At 37.8% G+C, this 19,187-nt stretch overlaps 1 protein-coding gene across 5 annotated transcripts in view; it reads right to left on the bottom strand.

The window, feature by feature from the left end:
• Positions 1–19,187, bottom strand: part of aopep (aminopeptidase O (putative)) — a 94,656-nt gene that overhangs the window by 27,438 nt on the left and 48,031 nt on the right. For 4 of the 5 annotated variants that reach the window (XM_028033892.1, XM_028033890.1, XM_028033891.1 and 1 more), the window contains 2 exons: positions 14,807–14,869; positions 13,688–13,774 (listed from right to left, as the gene is read on the bottom strand). In XM_028033892.1, coding sequence (XP_027889693.1) covers positions 13,688–13,774; positions 14,807–14,869 — 150 coding nt within the window. The other variant, XM_028033893.1, reaches the window with a different exon arrangement.

Here is a 19,187-nt window from a genome sequence, read left to right as displayed (position 1 = left end):
CAGAGAAAGATTGTGTTCAGGAGGAGACCGGATTCCCCTGCAGCTCCATGGCTTTTCCGCCTGTGTGTGTTGTCTTTTACGTGAACTCCAGATTGGCCTGGTTTAAGCATTCTGAGCTGACAGATGTATTCAGGGTGGACTAGATATCTGCTGCAAAGGCTGACAGACGCATGCAGTTGTGCAGTCATGCACAGTCACATTGAGCCACACGCAGAAACGATAGGAGACAATAATGAAAGTGGAGGAAGGTTAGAGAATGGCAGAAAACAAGAGAAAGAAAGAGATGATGAGAATCAGGACAGACTAATGGATACATGGATACATGTTCAAACAAAGCCTTCCAAAAGTCATCAAACCCCTTAAACTTTTCAACATTTTGTCACAGATCAGTCACAAATCTGGATTGTTGTACTGGATTAAATATAAACAATCAACACAAAGTAGGGTATATTTGGGAATAGAACGATACAGCTTACATGGTTTTCAGAATTTCTTTTCACAAACAAAAGTCTGTAAAGTGCAGTATCCCAAATTTACCCACCTAATCCGAGGATCTCTGTAGCACCTCCAGAGTTACTTTGGTCTAAATCTCTAATTAATGTCAGTTTAGTTAGGCAGGCAGGACTTGGTGGGTTCGCAGTTGTGTCATACTTACCAAACCCTGCTTTAAATTTCACTTAAAGTTTATTCCTGACCTGTCCGCTGCATTCATTGGTCTACCAGGTGCTGTTTTTTCACTAATATTCTCTATTTTAGAATATTATTGATAGTCCAATATTATCCAGTTGCTCTATGATGTTTCATCAAGCAACTGGATTTATAACTATATTAAAATGATATGGAGGAAGACTCTATATAAATCTGAAGGCACTGAATATAAATGCAGACCAAACTTCTGTAGATTATGCAGATCTTTGAGTTAAAATATGTTGAGGTTTGGGGTTGTAGAGTGACAAAATGTTAAAAATATTCATTGGGTATTATTTTTACAAGGTACTTTACATGCCCTCATATCATATAAAAAATATGCCATGAACAGCTCAGCAGGACATGATTTCCCAGTCTGAGGAATTTGGAGGAAATGTTTCCTGGAGCATTGCTGATTGCCTTTTATTTTCTTTTCTCATTTTAAAGTGGATCTCACAAGATCTTTATAAAGATAAAGGTTGTAAATCTACAGTGTGCTTGTCCCCTCGGGTGGTGTTAATAGAACTGCCTCTCTGTTATTATTAGACAAGTTCATCACAGAAATAATTTTTACTTAAGTGTTGTATGACCTCTGTTTTATGGGAGTCTTTCCCCTTTGAGCAGGACATATTTTAAATGCCACTGCTGAAATTATCCACGACACTTTCAGCATCTGAACCCCTCACAAAACACTTCTAAGAGAAACCTTTCCACTTCCTATCCAATTCACAAATGTAAAAATATATTTTTAGAGTAGGATTTTTGACAAATGAAGTGACTGCAAAACAATGTTTTCCATCTGAACGTTTATTATGGCCAAACTTAAAGAGCTGGTTAAATAATAATCACCAACAAGCATTAATCATTCATGTAGCGGCTGTTTTTCCCTTTTTTAATGTAATTATAAATCATATCACCACAGCCTTTACAGAATTAAGTATAGCTTCAAGAGGAACAGACTTTATATGTAGGTTGATGTTTTGATTTAAGCCAACAGTTATGTATATGTTCATAATACAATGATTTAATATTGAATTTCCTCAATTTTATTTCTCAGGTAATAATAAATTAAATTTCCTCGTTCTTACTTGTCATTCATAAAGATGTTCTGCTTTCATTGTTCAATGTGAGAGAAAATAGAAATGAGTTGAGTTTCTGGCTGCTATTAAGATAAGATTTAATAATAAGTGCATATCAATTTGATTTATGAAACCTTTGTCATAGTTCTGACATTTATGAAATTGAATTTAGTAAAGAAAAGCATCCTAGCCTCTATTTCTGTAAAAGATAAATTGGAATTTAAAGTATGTAAATTGCTATCTGATTGTAATATTAATCTATGATTTTTTGCACAATGACATATTTTTATGAAGATGCTCTTCATAAAATCTGTTTTAGACTGACTGTTCTTTGCTTGCCCCCCCTGCCCTCAACCTCCAAATTTTTATTTTACAGACAAGCAAACCTAAATTATGGATGCAAATACTTTCAATAATTAAAAGTTTTTTACTTTTTTAGAAATTCTGTAGTATTGGAAAACAAAAATTAATTTACAGGTTTGGTTTGGGTTGAGTAGACATGAACCAGATGAATTTGATGCCAAGACATTCCGTTATAAACTAGTAAAAGCATTGTAAAGTCTGTTCTCCCCGCTACAAGGAACCAGTGTACGGACTTTAGAACTGGGGTGATGTGCTGCATCTTTGTGGTTCTAGTGAGAATACGAAGAGCAGCGTTCTGAATCAGCTGCAACTGTCTGTCTTGTTCAGGCAGACCTGTAAAAACGCTGTTGCAGTCATCAATGCGATTAAAGATAAACACATGGATGAGTTTTTCAAGAAGAATGTTTTTTGGGACATTTGCTTTACATTAGTCAACTCAGTTCTAACTGGTTGAGTAGCACATATGGCTGCTTTTACTTTGTGTGCAAGCCTGTGTGTGTTGTTGATGAGGCTAAATGTGTTATGTCTGTCTGAGGGTGCTGTAGGCTCCCCGGTTATTACCAGCAAAGACAGATGTTAAAGCACTCAATACGCAGCATTCTCAGACGTGCGCAGACACAACATTACATACAGTACCTATAAAAGCGACTGGGTGACGCCTAAATCAGGCTTTATGGGAAAAGTATTGATTCATTTCACACCACTAAAAAGCCAGTTCCCTTTTACAGCTCAGCCCAATATTGCTATGACTCTCCACTTTATGTGTCTAAAGTGTCACCAGCTTCAACACTGTGACCTACACACAGCTCTGTATTTTTATTACGCCGCATTACACCAAATGTCTAAATTTGTGTTTGAATGGTTTCCAGAAAGAATTATGTGCAGTTGTGCGAGTTTACTAGCTACTAGTTTTTGTATGTGTTGTCGACAACATATTTAGAAAGCTGTTCTCTTCCTCTCCATCCCTGGTATGTTTTCCATGTGTGCTGGTAAGGCAAACACAGCTGCACTTTAATGACACTCAAATGCTTTTGGGATTCCGAATGCACATGCATGAGTGCATATGTATGTGTGTATGTGTATGTTTGTTCTTTTTGACCACTTCAGTAAAATGCCTGTTTGAGCGTTTCCCTCAAGATGTGTTCAGACTGCAGAACCGTCAGTTAACTGTAGTTCAAAGGACCACTTTATGCGATGAGAGTAGAGATGTTTCTATCTTGAATGATCTATGATGCAGATGTACAGCAAGTGCTCAGAAAAACATAATTGCTTAGCACAGTGTTTGAACTACACCAGACAAATGCATAGACTAGTTAAGGGCCAAAGCACTGCACATCAAACCAATACAAAACACCTTTAAGATAATAAGCAAAAATTTATCTATACAGTAGTCGCAGGGGATTAGAGACCACAACAGAGCAGGAACAGCTATAATCCTTGAATACTTTAGATCCACTCTAAGAAGACTTAGACCTGCCTAGCTTAACAGTTTCCACACCAAATATACTTTAACATGCATTAATATAAACAGTGGAAACTGCCTTAACACTACCACTGAAACTAATGCCTACATTCTTCCATATCGTTGTTCTTGAGGTTACAGCCAATCAGGACCAAGGAAAATAAATGGCACTCCTGGATTGGTTGTTTTGCAAATGTCAGTCACTATATCTAGGTATTTCAGCAACCCAAGCTGCATTTTCTCTTGGATATGCACCCTATTGGATATTTTAGATATGCTCCACAAAAATATCACAGAAACCGCCCTTTTATCATTCTGGATTTACACTGCATGTGTCGCCGCTGAGCACTTTGCCAGTGGAGCAGAATAGTTCCCTCGAATCAAACCCTGATGTAGAGAATGGACATTTGTGCATCAGAAACTGCCAAGCCAAAGTCAATAGTTTAAGTGAGTTTGTTGAAAAGCAGGTAACTGAACTAAGATACATTTTGTGGGGTTGGTTTTGAGCTCCCATTTATGTTTAAAGTTTATAGGTACACTTAAGTTTATAACATAAGTCATAAGGACTGTGAAGATTTAAACAGACATGCATGGATGTACTCTACATGAAGGTGTGTTTTTCAGTTACAAAAACTTGAGCAGCAATTCTTAGTTGGTATATCTGCCTTGATCAAGCTTGTCAGCAATGTAAACCTTTGATGAAAACGTCCATACACAACCCCTTCTCACTACACCTCATCATTTACCCACATAGCAGTGAGAGGACAGGAAGTTCTTGTAAGAGATGAGACATGCAATGAGCTTTAAATGACCTTGAACACAGAACAGCTGATGAGTGATGAATGAGAAACACACTCTTCAGATTTCTTCCTCTAACTTTCTTACCATATCTACAACACCTTATTTACATGGCATAAGTAGACCTGTCTCCTCTCTACCTTTGAAAGAAAATGTACATCTTCTTATACAACATTTGAGCTATACAGTTACATGCAGTTTTAGTGTTCATTCCTCCCATTGGTTTCTCAATCTGTTTCAGAAAGAAACCCTATCGTCAGCTACCTACCAGGCATCTTGTGACTTGTACTTTCAAGTCATGCAGAAATATCTTTTGAGATCACAGCATAAAATAAAAATTTTATATAGGGGAGGCTTTAGGCAGGTTTCATGCCATGTGTTCAGCATGTGCTGAGAAGCATCGTTTGCATCTTAACTGCCGTGACGATAGATAACGGACTCCACATCAGTTGACTGTCACGTGCCTGTAAGTTTCAGCAACACTGGAAACCTACAGAGTTTTGAAAGTTTTGCCTAGTTTTCATAAATTAAATGTTTTTATAAGGATCGTTTCAGTCAAAGGACACACCAAGAAATTGAATCGTTTGGTAATTTTTGGGTAGGCACAACCAAATATAAAATGTTTTAAATGATTAACTTGGATGTGTAGAGCAAGGAACACCTCAGATTTGGCCTTTTACCCACAAAAAGTGTTTTTATTGAGCCGGATGTCTAAAATCAAGCCATAATAACCTCCTAAAAACTTATATTTAATATTACATTTTAATGAACGTTTTTATAGTACAAAGTATTTTGTTTACAAATATTTAGCATAAATTCCCATCTATACATGTACTCCTATACTAATACTACATATACTACTTTTTTTAACATATAAGGATTGTGTGAAAGAGAATTAGCATCTTAGTTGCTTAACTTTGTAAATTGTTAATTAGATCTGTTGTTGATTTACAAATGTAATTCCTGATACAACATAGTGTTGATTTTCTTATGCTTCTTCTGTTTTTAATTGAATTATCTGTGGATCTGAAAGGCAGACCATGTTTTTGGGTCACTTTTAAAATAGGTGACAAACGTAGTTAGTTGGATTATGAGTTAGAAAAGTTAGATTATGAGACTGATTTATTTGCACACATAACATAACATATCGAACATGCCTGTGTAAAGTAAAACCAATCTCATACATATTACATGCCATGACCCTGAATATATCTGGAAATCAGCATTTGAGTTAATATTTTCTTCATAGATATCAAAATTACATAAATAACTGATTATATGAAAGTGTTTGCTTTACCAAACACAAAGACTCCACCGTGTAGAAACCCTGTGGAGGTTGTAGCAGGTGCTACACACACTACACATTGCTGGTGAGAAGCTGGCATGAAACACAAATGGACACACAGCTGTTCATATGATCTGCATGGCTGTATTTAAGGGACATCTTTAGATATGTATTTATTCAATCACACAGCTGACCTGCGTGGTTTTATTTGCAGCTAAAACTGGATCAACAGCTTTTTGATTTGAAGTGTCCTTTGAATCAAACAGCTGTTGTTTGCTGCACTGATCCTTTGATTCCCACAGATTGCATCCCAGTCAGCACTTTCCACAAAAGATACAGCAAAAATTAATGAAGCCACCAGAATGCTTTTATTGATCTGTTGTCTGTCTCTGGTTCTGTTGACTTTTTAGATGTCCAGGGCTTAGCCTTTTGTTTTTTTTTTTTGCTTTTGATTGTCTTTTGGTCCTTTGCTTTTCAATATTTTCTAGCAATCTGGTCTATGTATAAAACCATCAGAATGTTTTCTTATCCTGCAACTGAAAAGGAAGCTTGACAACCTGATGAGAAGTAAGTATCAAGCACACAATCACATCCCTTCTGAGCAACGCAAAATCTTAAGCATGAAACTGAGTAGCGCAGGTTGTTTTTCTCTTCCCTGTGGTCACTTTTTACTTTCCACCTGTTTAATCTGGCAATGTCTGTTCTGAACGGCAGCCAAGCAAACAGCTGCACAATACAAACTTCTATTGTTTTTTACTTTTTCACTGGATAGAAAACCACAGACCATCCCAAAACATATCAAGGTTTGATGGAAAACTTAATTAACTTGGCACATAAAAGTGAATCTAATACTGAAATAAATGCACCTCTGTTTATCCTGACAATCTTTGCTGCAATTTATACAGTAGAACATGTGTAATACCTTCTCTGAGCAAAAATCTAATGTATTCCATGTGTAGACGGGTGCGTTGGTAGTAGCAATAGTGATCTACATTAGCCCTTAGCTGATCCCCTAGACGGCCTACTGATGGAGAAACACACACACACACACAGACATTCTTCTTCCAACCATTTCCCATCCTGATGTAGAGTCTGGCCGGAAACAGCCATTTCCCTGAATGTTCCCATCTCTCCTCCGGCATACTCCCTCATCCCTGATTCATTGCCAATAAATCACACTAAGAGGCAGACACAGAAAGAGTGAGACGGACTTTGTGATAAAAGGCATAAGAGATTAGGAATAGTGGAGAAGGAAGAGAGGAAGACAAAATGAAACAGTTGACAGTGCACTGGAGAAATAAGAGACGGAAGGGGGAAACCAGATGTGTGAGTGTCAACACTTCACAAACTGAGAGAATGCCAAATATGGCTGAGTCTTGAATGGAACAACAAAACAAAAGCAGATGCTGTGTTAGAAAAAAATAACTGATATTTATTGTATGGATTGTGTTTTCAAGTGGTACTGATAAAAAAATAAAAAAATACAGGTAGACTGGGAAACAGGAGGACAAAACTGTTAGACTACCAAATGTTTCTTCCCTTCCTTTAAAAGAAACACAGAATCCTGGCATTACATTGCTTGTCTATTTCACCTTGAAAACTTTGATTTCCACTTTTCAAAGTAGGAATCCACAAAAACAGTGACAAATATTGGGAGATTTTTAGTTTCATCAGCCAGTCGGATACTAAAATATTTATCCTGCTCCATATTTTTTCTAATTTTGCCCCTCCCATTTTACAACATAATCAGAGTGCATGGGACACACCATGCCTAAGTATTACTTAGATATGAGGTAACTTATTGTTAAGTTACCTCATATTGGTACAATAAGTACCAGTAAGGCAGGTTTCTTCAGGCTGAGTGAAAAAATATTAGCTATTTTTAGTTTGAGGAAACACAGAAGTGTGAGAAGCAATTAAAACGAAAACTGCTTCTTTTTTTTAATCGGATGCCTAATTCTAATTATCTCTGCTTCAAATTGAAAGATTAACAGCAAGTAAAACAGACTGAAATAATTCTCTACATTGGCCTCCTCCTCTTTTTAAATCTTCTACTTAAAGCTTCATAATGTGCACCACCTGCAAACCCCACCCAAATCAACAGCCTTTTGATCAGGGCCTTTTTGCTCTTCCACACAGGGACTCCTGTTACAATGGCCGCATCCCACGTCTGACCATCAGCATCACACCTCATTACAGCACAAGAGATTTCAGTCAGCACTCAAACATAGCTAATTTCTTTGTGGGTTTACATTGTCTACAAAAATAGAAGCTGACAGCATTGTCCCTGCGGCACACCAGCACTGCAAGGTCCATTTAGCAGCTGCTTTGCAGCTTTTGATCCAAGTAGCTTGCCTCCCAAAATATAAATGAATGATGCCACGATGACTGGGCAAACAAAAACTCCAAAACAGTCTTTTTAATGGAGCTTGAAGGAAAACAATACCTTTTCTCAATTTATTTGTTTAAACAATATACTTTCTGATCGCAAAACACATGGAATATTAACTATGGGTGATCTATTTTTTCACAATATTTTAAGGTATACCACCCCTAATTGTCACAGTTGTAGATGTTTTCAGTTTTTTAATTATTGTTCTGACAATAATGCACATACTGGCAACTTTATTTAAAGAGAGGCTAAGAGGAGTAGACCTCTGTCTCATGTCATATATAGGAAAAAATTATTCTATTGATATTCAAGTCGTTTACAGACTAAACAACTGAAAGTATCAATTAAAAATTGTCTGTTACATTTATTCTAGAGGAATTGTAAAGTGTGCAGCTAAATGTGGCATCAGAAATTGTTCTTAGTGTCAAACTGTTTCCTTGCAGAATAAATGTAATCAAATGTAATTAAAGATTCTGGACTAGGAGATAAATTCATTAATAATATAAGTATATTTGGACACTACTGTAACTAATCTGTACAGAAACTGATCCTATCGATTAGGATGATGCAGATTCCCATCCTCCTGAGCAGACTACTTGACACTGAACTGGGAGCTGACTCATTCCCTACATATTCTGTTGCATCTACAGTGCACAGAAGGATTCTTGTAACCGGATTGTTACTTAATCTGTCTTCGAGCCTTTGATGATGCCTGTACTCTGCAGGTTAACATGGAATTTAATAAATGTAAAAACCGGGTCAATTACAATTCCTAATGTAAACCTTTACCAAGAAGAAAGGTATGTCATTAGTGTACCTGAGATCCCTTGCTACTCCAAATATTTCCCCACAGGGTTTCCTGTCCTGATCAGCAGGGGCAGATGGACCCTCTCATTAAAGTGACCGCAGTAGAAAATGAGAGCAAAATGAGGCCCATTACCATGCAGGCGTGACTAATATCCTTTTGCAGACATCTCCAAACACACTCTGCTCACATGCACACGCATCTCCCGTGCACACACAAGTTGCATTTGTACGCAAAAAAAGAAAGGCCAGATGTGGACGTTATGATGCTCGTTAATCAATAAGGGTAACTGAAACTGAAACAAGGGGAAGTTGGTAATAAACTTTGACTCTATAATATTGCCCAGATCTGGGGCTCTGTGGGGGGTGTCTGGAACCCACTATGGAGTGCATATACAGATCTCTGTGAGAGTGCACATGTGTGCATGTTCCTAATGGTCCCTGATGTCATTAATGAGAAATACAAAAACTGACTCGGTCCACACATCCACCTTATGAGACCATTTCACCATCATTACCAAGCCTTTCTAACTATTTTTACACATCTGATGAGTCTTATGGCTTAGATTTATGCATTCTTTTTGTTTTTCTGTCATAGAAAGTACTGCTGTCTCAGATTTTCTGTTTTTGTGTGTCTACCCTGGTTGGAGTTATGGCCAGACCTATCGCTGCCAATTTTAATACGCTTTCCTGGATGCAGCTTTTCCTGCTGCTACCTTGTCACTTTTTTTTCTTTCCCATAAAAGGCTCCAGTGCTTTTGTATTTAGCTGTGTTTGATTCACGGATGGAGTCGTTTATAGAGCTTTGGCTGCCATTACTTTCACCTTCCACTTTTTTCCCAGTAGGAAGCACTCCTGACCCAGTGCTACTGTGTTTTTCAGTGGCTTCTTCCCGTCTTCCTCTCAGCCGTTAGCTAATAATGGAAGATGGCTGTTCTGAGGGAGCATGGTTGTACTGGAAGTTTCTTCCTGTTAAAACAGTGTGGTTCCTTTCCTCTGCTGTCATGTGCGATCTACCTTCCTTGCTCAGGAAGGTAGATCGCTACAAAATGCGATCATCTGAGCTTCCTAAGATAGACAACTTTCATCAATTGGCAAAATGTAATACCTGAATTTGGCTGTATTGTCCTATAATGTGGATTGAACTCGGCTGTACGAATTGAATTGAAAAGAATTGGATAGATTCAAATTGCATCTGGAGCAAATTGGATCGAATATAATTGGATAAGAATTTGTCCTGTTTGTCTTGTAAAGTGCTTTGAGATGACATTTGTTGGCACATGATGTTGTATATATACACTGAATTGAATTGAAAAAAAAAAGTATATCATTTTTGTCATGTGATTCTCACTAGCACATTCATGACCATTCAATATTTTGCAATAATGAATCCACCAGGGTCCTTGCCTAAAATTCATTATTTATCCACAAAAATCATCCTAATCCTAACCCTTTCCATCTCATCAAGTATTTTTCCTTTTTCCAAGATTTCCATCTACAACCTTTGTTTGCATCATGTTTGTCTAATTTTTTCTTCATTCCAAATTTCTGACAAAAGACTCCTTCCCTTCATCTCTGTCATACCCTAACTTCTTCTCCCACATCACATTCTACCGTCTTGCCTCTTTCGTTTTGAGCGTCCTCAATTGCCTTTTGCGATCACTTCTGCTGATTGATTTATAACCTTGCAACAGGCTGGTAGACGGAGGGAGGAGAAAGAGAGAGGAGGATCAAGAGAGAGGGAGCTTAGCAGGAACAGGGCTGTCGGAGTGTTTGAAGTACATGAAGGAGTAATATAAAATACACCTGGTCCATCCATGGGGCACTCACTGTTCCTAGAAACAAAAGAAAGGGAGGGGGACACAAGGGAGGAGAGTGGAGAGGGTCGGTCCGCAGGGGAGGGAGTGGGGTCTCTCCGTTTTTCCTTTCAGACTAGCTTTTATGGTGTTACTTCAAACGCTGACCTCCCACCCACCCCTCTGCTCCCTCGCTCCATTCGTCCGTCCATTTGCGCCTCCCTCCTCTTTCTCACTATTGTGTATGGCCAAGTGGACAGTAATTGGCTATTCTTTCATGAGGCTGATTTCAGCAGCCCCCCACACCCCAACAGGAAGGGGCCCTTTAGCTGCCTCTCAGAAGTAAGTGTATGGGTGTGTGTGTGTGTGTTGTAAAATATGCCAGACATTTAGGTATCAGGTGGTTTTAAGGAGACGGGGGGCGGCTGTGCTGGCATTTCATTCACAGCAAACTCAGGAATTTAAGGTAATCGCATCATGTTCAGACACGGGATTTTATGAGATACCAAATGGGTTTAAGAATCAGCCTAGACGTGTTTAAATGATCTTTTTTAATATTTCTTCAATTACAGATGCTTTAAGCTTGAGAACATTGTGTTCAAGAGTCTGAAAAGGCAGCTGTCTTGGCAAGATTTTATTTCATGACACCAAGGAGTGCTTGCCTAACTTATTCATGAGATAAAATGTGTTGTAAAAAAAAGATGAGTGGTTTTGAAAAGGTTTTCAACAGTTTACAACATCTGAGCGTATTGTGAGTGATATATAAAAGCCGCTCTACTCTCGCTAATGACTTCTGGCCCTCGGTGGCTTATAGATCAGTGTGTGTTCATTAATGATGCAGGCGTGCGCAAGTGTGTGTGTGTCAATTAGTGGGTGGAGGGGATTAGCTGTCTCCAGAGATTCCTAATTAACACAACACATGCAGGCAAAACTGTGCTTTTTTTCCAGTTTTTACCTTTTTATGTGGTTATTAAAACTTTAAACTGACAGGAAGAATGCAGAAACAAGTAAGCTTAGAGAAAATAAAGACTACCTATAAAGTATTAGAATTTGTTTAAGCAAATTTCTCTAACATTAGTATAACTAGTAGTAGACAGATGTAATTTCTCTGCCAGTTTGAAGAAAAGTTAAGAAAATCTCAGAGAAACTGGATGACAAACATGTATAATGTGTTTATTTTGCATACAAGCCCAAACATTTTTTATTTTGAAAAATGAGCTTTCATCTTTAAGCTCTCGTCTTTTGCTTAATGATTTCCAAAGCTACATAAGCCATCACATTCAGTTCTCCAGAAGTAATTCTGCACCCTTAAACAGAGAAATGTGAGTTAACCTAAGACATATCAGCTTTGCTAAAAAAAAGTGTTTATTTGTGGAGGTCAGAGTTAAAGTGGTGTGCTTGGTTTGTGGAAAACATGGTCAGATTTTCCTCTTAACATTTACAGCCTCAGTTTTAATTCACAGACTAAACATGAAATAAAACATGAGACTTTGGTCATTTTAAACAACTGTTTTAGTTAAACATAATTATATAGCTCAACTAAACACCCATTTGAGAAATCAAATGGGTAACATTTGATTGGTCAAATGGTGGTCAGTTGTAAGGTCTTCTGTCTCTGGAAGAAATTTTTAAAATGGATCACATAATCAGTTATTTATGAAATAAATGTTTGTGTCCAACCATTAGTATAGCCTTCAACAAAAGTCATGATTGGTCACATGATCCGTGCGGGAAACTAACAGCAACAACCCTGGTTTATACTGGTGTGGCTGGCTTTGCCATCTGCATCAATCCACCTAATCTGCTGCTACTCATCAGCTCCCTTAAAGACTGGACTTAATGTATGGCTGTCATATTTGCAAAACGCTGCCAAAGATAGTGCTTTCCAGGGCTTCTCCAGGTCTTTTTCTTGATTGAAGAATTATTCCAGTAGTCCCATATTTTATCAATCGAGCGGCTCAATAGAGCCAGCAGCCTCAAATATTGCCATTACCCCTAGAAACCAGGCCATTGCTTGACTAAGAAATCAGTAATAAGCAGTCTCTTGTCTACAGGTTGAACTTCATGTTCCTTTTCTATTAAGGATAAAATTGCCCTGTCTTTCAATGGACAAAACCACTGAAGGAACAACTCCTAATTGTATGTCAGTTTCCAAAACATTTTACAACTGCATCATAAAAAAATGTGGGTTTATTTTCCAAGATGAAGCCACATAAGCATCTTGTGGTGCTATTTTTAATTTTCTTGGTTATCATTACTTCCAGACAGAAGAAATATGTTGGTCACATTAAAATAGTTTGCATAATATAAATCTGGAAGGAGTTTGAACAATTTTGAGCTTAGCTGTACTTCTATATATAAACTAGTCTATTTATGAAATGTTTTGAGATTACTTTTTAAAAAAAAAAATTGTGATACATTAAAAAAACTAAATTGAATTGCTGTTGAAATATTGGGTTCGGTCCATAAGCCGGTAGTCTTCCACTGATCTGAAAATGTATTAACTTTTCTGCAAAGTCATGGTGATATAACAATTTTTCTACAGTAAGTAAGGGGACAGACAATAACTTCACAGAATTACACTTTAAAAACTTCAAATATTCCTTCAAGTTCTGAATGTAAGGGCTCGATGGTGGCTACCACCCAGGAAATACAGACACCACATCCACTTTGACCATGACCACACACGCACACACGCACAATATGTGATGTATACAAGCTCTTAAAAGGTTAAACACACACCAGCGGAGGACAGGACATAAACGCAGACTGTAAAAGTACAGGGCTGTCTGTCCTTTCAGACACAACACATCAACAGAGTTGGGGATAACCATGTTGTCCGACAAACAAAATGACTCTGAAGTTCAAAAAAAAGAAAAAAAAAATCACAGCAATGTTTAAAGAGAAACCCACAACAGTTTGGGAAGAGAAAGGTTCTCTAAGGATAAAAAGGGGACACATTGAAGAGGAAGAAGTAGAGCGAGTAAGGAGATAACAGACTTAATACTGCAGAGTGCCTACCTCTTTGTAGTTCACCTTGGGTTCTGTTCTCTTCCGCTTTCTGCCCTTCGCCTGGTGAGTCCGACTGGAGAGAATCCATTTTACAACCTGCAGAGAGACGATGGTGGGGGTGAGGAGGTGAAGGCGGGAAAAAGATACGACGAACAGACAGAGTAGCCCAGGGGGAAACAGTGTGATGGTGGAGGATAAAAAAATGACAAAGATTAAATAAAGGTGAGAGTGAAACATCAGAAAGAGAAAAGTGGTCATTGTTCAATGGAAAAAAAAGCTCTCAGACACTGACTTCAGAATTAACACTCACAGGACGACAGAGCAGACAGAAAGCTCACCAGAGTGCAAAGTGAACAAAAATTCACACAGCGAAAACAGTCCTGCACTCATTTGCAACTTTTCTGCACTCAACTAACATAAACAACCAGCAGAGACAAAATAAATAAAACGGAGGACAGCAGCTTTCAAATTTGAACAACACGTGTTTCCAAAAAAGGAATACATGAATATGGTTGAATGACATAGAACAAAGAAATGCCTATGAACATTTAGACCTAAATATGATAGATCTTCTTTTAAATAAAGTCACTAAAGCCATTTTGGAGCTTTAAAGTTAAAGTGCACATTTTATCCTTCTTAGGAGAAATATAAATGCGAGGATGTGACAATGTAAGCAAAGAAATTAAGAACAACATGGGAGCATTATGGGAAATCTGATAGGCAGCACAGTACAACACGCAACAGATGCACAGCGCTGTGTGCGTGAGCGCGCTGCACTCCTCTCAGAGGCAGACAGAGGGAGAGACTGAAGCGGGGAGTGAATGTGGGAAAGAGAGGTAAACAAAGTGCGAAAGAGGTAGAGATAAGAGATTATATCAAAATAATGTGAAATAAAGCGTGGAACAATTTTTAAAAAGCCCACAAATTAATAAAAGAAGCCCTGAGGAGGCAAAGAAGGGGGAATTAACTTGGTAAAAGAGAAGACTGATGAAAATCAGATGATAATCATATCAAGCATGTGCAATATTTCCACTCTGAGCGCTTTTCTTGAAGACTGTCTGCCACTCCCTGAAGAGGAGAAGAAGAGAGAGAGAGAAAAGGAGAGAAGCGGAGGAGTTGTGCGCCTACCTCTGCTTTGACTTCTTCCACCAGCCTCGCCTGTGACCACACGGCGCTCCTTTCATGCAGCCACTGAACGACAGAGGAGAAGGGGAGAGCAGTGAGCCGGGGGGGCAAGTGATCGGGACGGAGAGGAATGCTTTGCAGAGGCAGAGAGAGAGACCGAGCGAAGCAGGAAGGGGAGGGAGGAGAGGTGGGAGGAAAGGGAGAGAAGGTGGGTGCGCTATCACTTGTTCCTCTGACGGAAACTCGCTACTTGACTCCGGAGGGAGAGACAGAAGGAAAGTGAAGGAGAGGAGAGAAAAACGGGGAGAAAGGTGGAACGGACAATTCACTTCATTCCTCGTTTGTGTTTTTTTTTTCATCCATTCATTCATTCGTGATTACACACACAAACATAACGCTGGTCATGCAAACACCTACGTACAGAAAGGAGGCCTGACCAGAGCTTCTACTGTCTCCTCTTAAGGTTGCAGTACAGTGAATTATACAGCTGTATTTCAGTATGTTTTAATCTAAGGCTGATTCCAGTCATTTACATTCTCGGGTATGGTGTTTCCCATCTTCCCTTTGATAATACTCCATAAGTTTTCTATGGATTTAGATCTGGACGGTGATGCCATGGTCATTAAAGCAGGTATAGGCATTTCTGGTAATGTGAGCAGGTGCCAAGTTCTGCTGGGAAACTAAGTCAGAGTCTCCATAAAGTTTGTCGGGAAATAGTATGGAGTGATCTCAACTTTGTTTTAAGTGCGACTTTGGACTTAACAAGCAGAAAACCAGCACCAGCAGATGATTTCCCAAATCATTCCTGACTGTGGAAACTTCACACTGGACCTTAAGCAACTTGGATTTTGTGTCTCTTCATTCTTGTCCCAAAGTCTGAACCCTGGATTTCCGAATAAAATACAAAATTCACTTTTATCTGAAAAGTTGATAATGGGCAAAAGTCCTGTCCTGTCCTATTATCTCAATAGTGCAGTTGAAATGCTTCTGATGTCGTTTCTGAATCAAGAGTTGTAACACACACATCTGTGTGTTGTGACACTTTAAATCCTGAATCCAGTTACAGTTCATGTTATGTGAAGCTATGCCAAACTCCTGACTAGCCTCTGTTCGACTATCTTCTCAAGGCTGTGTTTGTGCACCTTTTGCTACTCCATATTTTCTTCTTCTCAACTTCCCATTAATGAGCTCAAATGCAGCAATATGAACAGCCATTTTGTTTAATGACCTTTCTGTATTTTACAGTCTTTATTTAGGTCGTCAATGACCTTTGCCTGGGCAACTGTCAGGCCAACATTCGTCCCCATAATCTTGAAGGCCATAGCACAACAGTTTTGTTTTTAAACATGTTTTTTTTAAGTAACTTGGTTTTGGGTTATCATTAGCTGTAAGCCACAATCATCAAATAAACTGAACTAAATGGTTGAATTTTGTTGTTCAGTGTGTAATGAATATGTATAATATCTCAGTTTTACTTTTTGAAAAAAAATCTATTTTTGATTATAATTTATTTAGATTCACCTGTAATAATGGGTGCTTGCAATGATGTTGTTGAGAAAATAAGGGGGCAAAAAGTAGTGCCTGGTATCAAGGTACCTTTAAACGCTCTGATAAACAAACTGGAAGCAGCATCCTCTACCCATTATACACACTTCACAGATGTTCCCACACACATGCCTGTGCACACCTTTAGCTATCATAGTTACCATAGCCACAGACAAACACACACAAAGTACAGTAGTATAACTGCATGCCTGAGTACTTCATGACTTTTTTTTAAAAAAAAAAAACAAAGGTACTCCAGCAGCATCAGATGTACTGAGGCAGAGAGAGGTGTTGGAGTGGGCAGTATAGAATGTAGTGAGTGTTGAGGCAGTAAATTGGCATTGTGTAACAGGATACCACACATAGCTCTTTTGCTGTTTGGATCTCAACAACTATTCTCTGGACAAAAAGCCCTGTGTCTACATCTAACACCATGGTCCTGTTTCTGTGGCTGTGCAGTGTTTCTCTTTTGGATCAATATTAGATGACATATAAAGGTCTCATCTCACATTCCTTCAGCAAACAAGGAGGCGATAAATCAAGTCAACTGTTGGATTCAAAACTGTAATTTGTGGCATATAAGTGTCTAAATTAGAGTGTATATAGAGAACAAATAGTGGCGCCGTGCTAATGTCCCTCATTTTAGGACAAAATGGATGACATCATCTGTATAATGCATCCAAACTGGTAAGATTTTGCACCTTAGCAACATAGTGGAGTGACCTGCTAGGTAGATCAAATCTACATAGAACCAATACCACTGACAAGGCACTGATAGAGTTTTACTCGTGTCCTGATGTCTATGGTTATGGGAATAATGCATAACTTAAAAATGAACATTTAAAGGTGCATCAAAAATTAACTGGTGACCCGAATTAGATTAATATGAGATTGACCTACCCTGACCTCTGGTCAGTAAGTATGAAAGGCAAATCTTGGATCTCTTTCCAATTAATGAACATGCCATGGCTAAACCATACAACTTCCACACTCTTCAGTGTGGAAGACACAAAGTTAGCCACCTTATTGATCAATGTGCTGTTTAATAATGAAGTCAGAGGAAGCATAAAAAAGTATAAGAAGCTACTTAAAAGGAAACTATTGAAATCAAAACCTAAGCTGTTTCGTCAGGCTGCTAGTTTTAAGCAAAACATGTAGACTAAACATATTGCAGACAAGTTGATCTGTTTGATCATTTTCAGCTTTCATCCTCCAACTTAAAAGGCTGGATTTGGAAATTTGGCAATCTTTGGAAAATTCAAAGGTAAATTAGAGGTCAAGAGACTGCTCTTTAGTGTACAGCTGCTCATCTCTAACACTAAATGTCAATGCAGTAAAAGTTTTAGTCTGTTTTAATATAGAAAAAGGCTGTGTTGCTTCTCTCTCACACATTGACTGCCCTTGCCTCTGTTTCTAATATAAATAATTAATGTTCACCAATAGCCTGGATTGTTGGATGTTGTTTTTAATAAAGTTAATTATGGATTGCAAAGAGAAACTGGAATCAACAAAAAAATAATTAAAAATAATGTCATCAGAACTTTATAAAGCTTTGTAAAGACCGAGAATCCTCCACAAACTGATCAGTGCATCTCTAGCAAAGACAAAGGGTAACTGTAAAGAGAATTCACTTTTTAGATATGGTCATTGTGACTTAAACAACAAAAAAAGTTGGGAAGAGATAAAAATAAGAAGGCAGGATGTTTTCTCCTTTGAACAGAAGAAGTGACATATATTTCTGTTGTAAGTCTGAACAGCTCACTGAACCTTAAGGGCACAAAAACAAGTGACAGGTCTGGGTTGTCTCAGAGGTTTTGAGTTGGCAGACACCCAAATATAGACTATCAGCACAGAAAAAAAAAATACTTTTTATAATAGGATCTCCTTAGCATATGAGTTGAGCTGATTGAGTTTTTGCATTATTCAATAAATAGACTCAATGAAGAGTTGAACAATACGTATAATTATAATCCACAGTGCAAATGTCAATGTTCATAATAATACAATCACAAAGGGCTGCATGCATGTAGTGTCAGGTATGCTATTACTACTCTGCTTCACAGTAAATTTCTGGTTTGACTGTTGTGTTCATGGGACAGAAACATCTGAGTGAGGAAAATGTGAATTGATCTAAGCTGATGTTTTTCTAATGTTGTTTAGCTCTAACCTTTTAAATGTTATTGTTCTGGTTACAGATTTCTCACAAATGCACACTTCATAGGCTGGCAAAAAAATATCTGTTTATATTTTATGTAGGTTTGATGGACCTTCTGTGATGTTTCTGCTTCTGTATTTACAGGGTTCTGAAGCATTTTTCAGAAAAAAACTGAGGTTTTTGTTTTGAGCAATTTTTTTCATTTGAATTATTTTTTTGTTAACTTCTAATATTTTTAGCATTTGACTACAAAATATTAAACTGCTTGAGTAGTTTTAGATTGTGTTTTCTGCAGGTCTCTCATGTAATTAAACAATCAGATTCTGAATTTTGGATAGTGGTAAAGTAGGGTGCTACTGCTTTTTTGGCATCTGGTCTGGCTTAGATCTTGTGTGTTTTAAAATATAGACACCTAAATCGGAATTTAGGTGTCTATATAAGTAATTTAGAGACCAAACAGGTTTGGCTTTGAGTGTTTTGATGTCAAAACATGCAAAAAAAATAAATAAATAAAAGGAGCTGAGTTAATATTTTTATATCCAACCTAACTCGTTATTTCAGATTTTCTATAAGGTCCACACTTTGATAAATCCGTGAGTATATGCTGCTGCATTTCTTTTTGAGTACAGAAATAAATCAAAACTGTATTTATTTATTTTTAGAAAGGTTTGCATTACTTCTGGA

The sequence above is a fragment of the Xiphophorus couchianus genome, chromosome 12 (assembly GCF_001444195.1).
Source record: "Xiphophorus couchianus chromosome 12, X_couchianus-1.0, whole genome shotgun sequence".
NCBI classification, from domain to species: Eukaryota; Metazoa; Chordata; class Actinopteri; order Cyprinodontiformes; family Poeciliidae; genus Xiphophorus; species Xiphophorus couchianus.
The sequence above is the reverse complement of the archived record's forward strand: the minus strand, read 5'-3'. Positions and strand labels throughout refer to the sequence as shown.